At 39.0% G+C, this 10,568-nt stretch overlaps 1 gene segment (V, D, J or C); it reads right to left on the reverse strand.

Annotated features, from left to right (window-relative positions):
- Nucleotides 1-9,130: 9,130 nt before the first annotated feature.
- On the reverse strand, nucleotides 9,131-10,238 carry LOC103604226. The segment is given in 2 exon segments: nucleotides 9,131-9,483; nucleotides 10,187-10,238. Coding segments are annotated over 2 exon segments (405 nt in total).
- Nucleotides 10,239-10,568: the final 330 nt, after the last annotated feature.

A 10,568-nucleotide genomic window follows, 5' to 3' on the forward strand; every position in this document is an offset into this window, starting at 1 on the left:
TCTGGGTGCTTGTCCACATAATAATTTGGAGAGGCAGGTTGATAGGCACTGAAGAAGAATAGTTAAGATATTGTGTTTTAGCCTCAAACCAATTTGGCCTTAAAACACAGCTCTCTCATTTAATGTGTGAGCTTGAAAAAGCTACTTAATGTCTTCAAGTGTCAATTTTTTTATCTGCAAACTTAGGGATACCTCCAGAATGTTATTAGGACTACAGAGGTTTACATAAAATGTTTTGCTCAGTGCATCAGACACAGCAAGAACTCAATAAATGTAAATATTAATGTAAGAAAAAGAATACAATAGAGACTGCACAAGCAGTCAGGAGGTTACTGCTGCCCTCTCATTGTGAAGTAGTTAATAAGTATAAACAGTGAAAAATGTTAGTTTAATACCAACTGTTGTCTATCTATAAGATATTTCAGAAAGTAAGTATCCATTATTTTTTTTGCAAAATTTTTATCCTAGAAGCAAAATATCGTTTGTTTGCATGCCATTAGAGGAATATCAAATAGCATCATTGTCATTGTTAAGGAGCCAAACCACTGAGACTGTGTCACCAAACTACTCTCCCTATCATCATGATACACTTACACAAGGAGATGGAAGTGTAAGAGTAATTCAGGCACACAAGTGGACACTAGTGGGAGACTCTCCAGGGAGTACTCCAGCTCAGGTCTCAACATGGGTGCTATACTATTCCTGCTAGCAACAGATATCCTGGTCTCTGGCTTGGCAAATAATTCCAAAGCAACACTGACCTTCTTTTTTGTGCCTGGATGATTATGAATAAGTCCCAATATCATCAGTACCAAAAGAAATCTTAACTTCCAAAGTTGGAGACACACAAATTTCTTCTTAAAATTATGTGAAAATGGAAAAATTATGGGACAAATAAAAAGATTTCAGCACCTCAAGGAAGGAGAGAATACTGAAGAAACAAAGAACATGTGACTAATGAAACAAATTACTCTAAGAAGAGGAGAAAATGTAAAACATCCTACATTGACTCTTGACTTGGACCTCCAGGCATCCCCATCTTGCCGCCAGACTGGTCTCAGCAGCGAGGCTCTCTCTGCCTGTCTCGTAGCCCAACTCCGTGGCTGACTCCTACTAACCCGCTAACTCATGCATACTGTTATGGATCTTTGTTTGCATAAGGCCTCTAAAATTAGGTGATTAAAAACAATAAATAGATAGTTCCAGTCAAGATGGCAGAGTAGTCCGTTCTTGGTGTCACTCTTCCCATAGAGTGACCAATTTGCAGCTATTGAGGAGTAGTGACAGAGGACCCGAGATCTGCCCTGGAGTGGACGGGAGCCACCTGCTCTGGGACCCCAGTTCAGGTTGCTCCTCATTCCATAGAGAGACTTTAGAGCTTCTGGGCCCACATGCCCTGAGCCTGCCGGGCCAGAGAAGGCAGGCAGGGTGGGACTTCTGGCCCAGGCCAGTCCCACTGCAGGGAGAGATGTAACAGCCTTGGGGCTCCCACACCCTGAGCCAGCCGTCCTGGAGAAGGCAGATGGGGTGAGAATTCCAGCCCAGGCCAGTACCTGCCTCCAAGAGTGACTTAAGAGACTCCGAGCCACCACACCCCAAGCCAGCCAAGCTGGAGAAGGCAGGCGGGGCGGGACTTCACATCAGGGTGAAGCGAGTGGACTGTGATACCCCCTGCCACAATGATGAAACAAGAAAGGAAAGATACCAGAAATATGAAAAATCAAGAAAGTACATTGCCACCAAAGGAAATTAATTACTCTCAAGCACTAGATCCTATAGAACATGAAGTCTTTGAAATGACAGACAAGTAATTTAGAGTAACTATTATAAGTAAACTAAATGAGATACAAGAAAACTCAGATAACACAATGAAACAAGAAAAAATATCTGAACAGATATTGAATAGATCTGAAAGAAGAAATGTACAAAGAAAACAATGCCTTGAAAAACAATGTAGCTGATCTTGTGGAGCTGAAGGATTCATTCAACAAGACAAAAAACACAACAGAGAGTTTAATCAGCAGACATGAACAAGCAGAAGAGATAATTTCTGACCTTGAAGACAGGCTGTTTGAATTAACACAGGCAGGCCAGAAAAAAGAAAAAAGAATCAAAAAAATTGAAGAAAATCTAAGAGAGACAACTGACAACCTTAAGCACTCAAATATCCAAATCAGGGGTATTCCAGAAGGGGAGGAAAAAGGAAATGGCATTGAAAACATATTCAAGGAGTTCCGGTCAAGATGAAGGAAGACAGTCCCCAGCATCACTCTTTCCCACAAATCAATAAATTTACAACTACAAAAATGTAACATCAGCCAAGCTGGGGCCACTGGAGCTCAGGTGAAAAGGAGGAGAGACCTATGGAACTCATGAAGGCAGGAGAAACCACGATGAAAGAAAGAAAAAACTGCTGTCAGCATTTTGGTCCATGGCCACTTTAATGCTGGAGCACATGGAGTAGGAGCTGGCAGAAGCCGCAGCTGTGCCCTTTAGATGGAGTTACTTGGAGGCCGAAGGGGATAAGAGGACTTTGGTGGCCCCCAGGACAGCAAGAATACTAATAGGGTTCCCATGGACCCATGCAGGAGTGAGGGGCCAGAACAGCTGAAAAGGGGGAACCATTCAGAGGCCGGTGAGTCATCACAAGGGACCAGCACAGGGTCCATCCCATGGGAAGTGTTTGGAGCACAAGCAGTGGGGGAGATGGGTCCACTGGGAGAACATTGGGATACAGCAAGGACAGCCGATCTGCCCCCCAATCAGCACAGGACCACTCACATGTGACTGGTCAGGAATGCAGAATTGCATGGGGTACATTTTAATGAAAAACTCAGGCCCAGATCAGAGTTTCTACACAACCCAGGTGCACTGAGTGTCAGAGCCGGCAGTACCTATAAAGTCAACCATTAAACCTAGAGCTGCTCAAAAAGTCTTCCTTAGGGAAACAGCAGCAAAGCAGCAATTTAGGTCAATCACTCAGCTCAAGTACTAGTTGCCACAGGAAGTTCCCTCATGTCAGAAGTAAACAAAGGACAAAAAATTAGTTCTGGCCCAGGCACACCACCAACACCTTGGGGCCCACCAGGAGACATGAGGAATCAAGCCAGGGACAGAAACCCTGCCCACAACCACTCATACTGCCAGCACCTTGGGGTACCGCCAAGGATCCCGAGGATTGGAGCTGGGGACCAGACCCCACTCCCACATCTAGGCACACCACCAATGCTTCAGGGCCTGCCTGGGGAGCCAGGGCTAGCAGCCGGGCACCAGACCCCCTTCCTACAGCCAGGCACATTAAGACAGCACCTCAGGGCCCCGTCCGGGTGCCCAAGGCATGGAGAAGTGGACTGGACTCCCTCCCACAACCAGGCACACCATCCCAGTGCCTCAGGACCCACTCAGGGACATGGGGTATGGAGCTGGGAATCAGGCACTCTCCACAACCAGGCACACTGACAGCACCAAGGAGCATACCAAAAACATCTCCTCCATGTGGGTAGCCAGCCACAGCCACCACAATAACCATGGCTAATGCAAAGGTGGCCAGATGCCACAACCACCATGCAGCTGGTCCACCAGCCTCTGTAGTGTATTAACACAGGAGAGTCACCAGCAGAGATAAAGAAAGGAGGAGGATGTCTCCCTCCACAGAGCCCATTTCAGAGTGATGGAAGAGGCATCTGTTCTATGATAGTATTGGGAGACCTGATCACGCCTCTCAGCATTGGACAGATCACTTGAGTAGCAAATCAACAGAGTAACCATTATTCTTTCTGAGGGTGAGAAGAAATGTAGGGTTATTAGAGGGGGGAGGTGGAGGGAAAGGGGGATACAGAGGTATTGGATAAGGGGCATAAAGAATAATTATGGTTTGTAACAATATATATACTAGTAATATTGATTTGATCAACATATCTCAATGTTGAATCCCCAAAATTTGTATAATAAATTTTGATTCAATAAAAAATTTTTAAAATAAAAATGAATAAATACACAAATAAAGAGCAGAAAACATATTCAATGAAATAGCAGAAAACTTCCCAGGTATAGGGAAAGTCACAGATCTTCTGATTCAGGAGGCTCAAAAATCCCCAGACACATTCAACCCAAAAAGGTCCTCTTCAAGACATGTGATAATCAAACTGGCAAAAGTCAAAGACAAGGAGAGAATCTTAAAAGCTGCAAGAGAGAAGCAAGAAGTCACCTATAGGGGAGCCCCAATTAGAATAACATCAGACTTTTCATCAGAAACCCTAAAAGCCAGAAAAGAATGGGATGATAAATTCAAAATACTAAAGGACAGAAATTGCCAGCCAAGAATACTTTACCAGCAAGATCCTCCTTCTGAAATGAAGGACAGATAGTATATTTCTCAGACAAACAAAAACTGCAGGAGTTCACTACCACACGACCAGCCCTACAAGAAATTCTCAAGGAAGTACTGGGTTTGATACCACAAAAATAATGATCACTACCATGAATACACAAGAAAGAACAATACCTACCAGTAAAACAAAAATGCTAACAAAAGAGAAAACAAAATAGTTTATCACCCCAGGAAACCAACAAATACAGAAGAAAAACAGAAAATTAGAAAGAAAGGAACAAAAGATACTTAAGACATCTAAACAAAAATCAGTAAAATGCTAGGAATAAATCAACACCTTTCAATAATAACTCTAAATGTAAAAGGATTAAATTCCCCACTCAAAAGACACAAACTGACTGACTGGATGAAAAAGATGGACCCAATAATATGCTTTCTTCAAGAAACTCACTTGACCTGTAAGACACACATAGACTAACAGTGAAAGGATGGAAAAAGATATATCATGAAAATAGAAATGAAAAATGAGCTGTAGTAGCTATTCTAATATCAGATAAAATAGACTTTAAAGCAAAAACCATAAAAAGAGATAAAGAAGGCCACTATATAATGATAAAAGGATCTATCCATCAAGAACACATAACAATCATAAATATATATGTACCTAATGTGGGGGCAGCCAGATTTACAAACCAAACACTATTAGATCTAAAGAAAGAGATAGACACTAACACCATAAGAGCAGGGGAACTGAACACCCCACTCTCATCATTGGACAGATCATCTAGGCAAAAACTCAACAGAGATACACAAGATCTAAACAATACTTTAGACCAATGGTATTTGGCATATATATACAGAACATTCTATCCAACAACCTCAGAATATTCATTCTTCACATCAGCACATGGAATATTCTCCAGGATAGACCACATGTTAGGTCACAAAGCAAGTCTTAAATTTTAAAAAATTGGAATTATTCCACGTATTTTTTCCAATCACAATGGGTTAAAATTAGAAATCAATAATAAGGAAACTCTGACAACTATACAAACACATGGAAATTAAACAACATTCCACTTAATGACATATGGGTCCAAGAAGAAATTAAAAAGGAAATCAAAAAATTTCTTGAAACTAATGAAAATAATGACATATCATACCAAAACCTGTGTGATACTGCAAAAGCACTATTAAGGAGGAAATTTATCACATTAAATGCTCATTTCAGAAGAATAGAAAGATAGCAAATAACCTAACATTTCACATTAAAGATCTAGAAAAACAAGAACAATCCAAACCTAAAGTTAGTAGATGGAAAGAAATCATTAAGATCAGAGCAGAACTAAATGAAATAGAAACTTGAAAAACAATACAAAAGATCAATGAAACAAAAAGTTGTTTTTTTGAAAAGATAAATAAAATCAACAAACCTTTGGCAAGATTAACTAAGAAAAGGAGAAAAAAGACCCAAATAACAAAAATTAGAAATGAAAAGGTGATATTACAACAGACACCTCAGAAATACAGGGAATCATTAGAGACTACTATAAACATCTATATGCCAGCAAATTTGAAAATCTGGAGGAAATGGATAAATTTCTGTACCCACACTAACTACCAAAACTGAGCCAAGATGACGTAGAAAATCTGAACAGACCAATAACAATAAAAGAGATTGCGGCTGTTGTCAGAAGGCTCCCAACAAAAAAAAAGCCCAGGACAAGATGTGTTCACTGCAGAGTTCTACCAAATCTTCAGAGAGAAAGTGATACCAATTATCAACAAACTTTTCCAAAAGATTGAAACAGAGGCCATTCTATGAGGCAAGCATCATGCTGATACCAAAACCAGACAAAGATGCATGAAAAATAGAAAACTACAGGCCAATATCCTTGATGAATGTAAATGCAAAAATCTCAATAAAATACTAGCTAACAGAATACAGCAACACATACAAAAAATTATACACCATGATCAAGTGGGATTCATCCCAGGGAAGCAAGGTTGGTTCAACATATGCAAATCAATAAATGTGGTTCACTATGTTAATAAAAGCAAAGACAAAAACCACATGATCATCTCTATTGACACTGAAAAAAGCATTTGACAAAATTCAACATCCTTTCATGTTAAAAACTCTCTACAAGTTAGGCATAGACAGAAAGTATCTCAACATAATTAAAGCCATATACAATAAGCCCACTGCCAATATCATCCTGAACAGGGAAAAGCTGAAAGCTTTTCCCAGATGCCCACTCTCACCACTCCTATTCAACATAGTGTTGGAAGTACTAACCAGAGCAATCAGAGAAGAGAAGGAAATAACAGGCATCCAGATTGGAAAGGATGAAGTCAAGCTGTCCCTTTTTGCAGATGATATGATCCTATACATTGAACAGCCTAAAGCTTCTATAAAAAAAAACTCCTAGAGTTGATAAATGTATTCAGCAAAGTTAGGTTACAAAGTCAACACACAAAAATCAGTAGCATTTCTATACTCCAACAGTGAACTTGCAGAAAAAGAAATCAAGAAAGCTTGCCCATTTACAATAGCCACCAAAAAAATAAAATACTTAGGAATAAAGCTGACCAACGATCTGAAAAATCTCTATGAAGAGAATTACAAACCACTGTTGAGAGAAATTAAAGAGGACACAAGAGGATGGAAAGATATCTCATGCTCTTGGATTGGAAGAATTAACATTGTGAAAATGTCCATATTACCCAAAGTGATCTACAGATTCAATGTAATCCCAATCAAAATTCCAATGATATTTTTCTCTGAGATGGAAAAAGCTATCCAGACATTTATATGGAACAACAAAAGACCACACATAGCCAAAGCAATCCTGAGCCAAAAAAAATAAAGAAGGAGGCATAACACTACCTGACTTTAAACTATATTACAAAGCTATAATAACCAAAACAGCATGGTACTAGCATAAAAACAGACATATTGATCAGTGGAATAGAATAGAGAATCAAGAAATCAATCCATACACCTACAGCCATCTGATCTTTGACAAATGCAGCAAATCAACACACTGGGGAAGAGACTGCCTTTTCAACAAGTGGTGCTGGGAAAACTGGATACTCATATGTAGCAGAATGAAACTAGACCTGTACCTTTCACCATATACCAAAATCAACTCAAAATGGATTTAAGAATCAAATATACATCCTGAAACAATAAAACTCCTTAAAGAAAACATAGGGGAAACACTCCAGGAAGTAGGAATGGGTACAGAATTCATGAATAGGACCCAAAAGGCACCGGCAACTAAAAGCAAAATAAACAAATGAGATTATATCAAACTAAAAAGCTTCTGCACAGCAAAAGAAACAATCTACACAGTAAAAAAAACAACCAACAGAGTGGGAGAAAATATTTGCAAAATATACATCTGACAAAGGATTAATACCCAGAATATACAAGGAACTCAAACAACTTTACAGCAAAAAAACAAATAACCCAATTAAAAAATGGGCAAAGGAGCTAAACAGGCATTTCTCAAAGGAAGATATACTAATGGCTGACAGACACATGAAAAAATGTTCAACATCACTCAGCATCCGAGAAATGCAAATTAAAACCACACTGAGATACCATCTCGCTCCAGTTAGGATGGCTAACATCCAAAAGACTGAGAATGGTAAGTGTTGGAGGGGTTGCGGAGAAAAAGGAACTGTCATTCACTAATGGTGGGGATGCAAAATGGTGCAGCCTTTATGGAAAATCATATGGAGGTTCCTCAAACAATTACAGATAGATCTACCATATGACCCAGTGATTCCACTGCTGGGAATATACCCAGGGGAATGGAAATCATCATACCAAAGGGATACCTGTACTCCAATATTTATTGTAGCACTATTTACAATAGCCAAGAGCTGAAACCAGCCCAAATGTACATCATCTGATGAGTGGATAAGGAAACTGTGGTACATCTACACAATGGAATACTACTCTGTTATAAAAAAGAACAAAATACTACCATTCGCAACAACATGGATGGACTTGGAGAAAGTATATTAAGTGAAACAATCCAGGCACAGAAAGAGAAATAACACATGTTCTCGCTTATTTGTGGGAGCTAAAAATAAATAAATAAATAAACACACAAACAAATAAAGGGTGGGGAGGGGTGGAGAAGACAGAATAACCACAAAAATTCCTTGAATTATTTAAGTTAAGTGAACAGATATGATGTTGTGGGGGAGGAGAGGGGGTGGAGAGGAATTGGTAAAGGGGCATGAAAATCAACTACAATGTATTTTGAGAAGTAAAATTTTAAAATAAATAAATAAAAAATAAACTAATTTATTAAAAAAACAATAAATACATGTGATCTAAAAAAAAAAAAATCCTACATCTAAGAAACTATCTACCTAAAGGGTAACATTTGAGATCAGAAAAATACTGTCTTTTACCACAAATAAAAGGGAATGATTACAGGAGAAATGAAGTGATCACACAAAATAATTCATAGAATAATTAAACACATATGAAATGCTTAAGTTAGAATATAATATTAAATAGAAGTAAGTCAAAATACCAGTTTGTATGATCCCAGTTTTTAATAAGATTTTATTTTAAAAAAGAATACCAAATGTTAGCCATGATTTACCTGGACGATAGGATTAGAAATACTTTAATTTTTATTTATATTTTACTTTTTTTCTTATACCATGAAGTTAATATTTTTCTAATCATAAAAAGTTAATAAATGCTATTATTTAAAGGTAAGCAACTTTCCGTCAAGAAGAGTATTCTCTGACATTGACACCAAGATGTCCTCAATAGAGAGAAATCTGCAGGTTTGGGTACAGGCTGCAGGTGCCTGGGAAGCAATGTGTGCTCACTGCACAGAAGTAGACAGCTGAGTCTCCAGGCTGGATGGCTGCAATGTGCAGGGAGAGATGTTTGGCCGTCTTGTCTAATAGGACAGTGAGTCTTTGGTCTTGCTTTTTGTCCATATTTGAGCGAATGTCTATAATACGCTGAAGACTTTTTCCAGGTTCTTGTTTATACCAAGAGAAAAAGGTAGAGGTACTGTCTGTGTAAGTGCAGTTGATAACAACAGTGCTGTCTCCTTCCTGGACACTCAGGGAAGAAGGGCGCTGCTCCACCTCCTCTCCTCTACTCAGACCTGTGCAAAAGGAAAAGCCAGACACGATTGTCAGCTCATCATTCTTCAGAGTTTGCTTTTTTTATTCCTACAGTAATTTCAGGCAATCTGGAAAAGGCCAGTCTCTACTTCAGACTTGTAATATATACAAGGCAACATCAAAAAGTTTTGGAAAAATAGAATTAAAAGATAACACAAATCTTTCTGTCTGAAGTTGGACCAAGGGCAGATTGTCCAGCTAACTGGAAAGGTATTTCAAGGTCGAACAATGAAATAAGTCATTCCATGTGATAAAGCAAAGAACTTTATTTAAAGGGTAATTTACTTACAGAGTAATGGGTCAGGTGGACAGTGACCCAAAGGCATATGCCAAGCGTTTCTCTGTGCTATTTCAAGGTTGAGTTCAGGTTGATATAGGCAATTCATAAACAAGCTTAACGTAACTAGCTCCAAATGTTGATGCAGGTTTCCAGGCCAGCTTATCGCCACACTGGTACTTAATCATTCCTTTTTTACAGTCAGCAAATTATTCCTATCTATTTGTCTAACTACCTTTCCCCTAGTTACTGTATAACTTTATGGAAAAGCATAAAGTTGAAGATATAACAAGTGGTTAGGGCCTAAGATAGAGTCAGTTATGCTCACAGTTGCACACTTCCCGTGAACTTTCTAAAATACCCTAGTATTTGCTAAAGACCCTGTTCCCCCAAAGCCATCAACTTACAGTCCAGCTGCAGCCACAAAAACAGGAACAAAGGTCCAGTAATTGTCTTCATTGTTCTCCCCATTGGAACATGCAATCCTCCAGCCACAAAGCTACTTCTATCATCAAGCTATCTCTTCCTTTCCTCCAAAGCACAGTGGTTTCTTAAACTGTCTGCACCAGGCATCTGCTTCTGTGGTTAGCCTACTCTCACAGAAGCCAACCAAAAGGAACCTTTCGTATGAGATGCTCTGCCCTCTTGTGGTCAGACCTTCAACTACTAAACCAACTGGTCAGATCCACTGACACACAAAACTGCCATGGGTCAAATAAAGTTCCAAGTGTGTCTCCAATCAAAAATTATGTGGATTAGCCACAAACAAACAAACAAAAAAAAATAAAG

This window comes from Galeopterus variegatus, unplaced genomic scaffold (genome assembly GCF_000696425.1).
Source record: "Galeopterus variegatus unplaced genomic scaffold, G_variegatus-3.0.2 Scaffold5038, whole genome shotgun sequence".
NCBI lineage: Eukaryota > Metazoa > Chordata > Mammalia > Dermoptera > Cynocephalidae > Galeopterus > Galeopterus variegatus.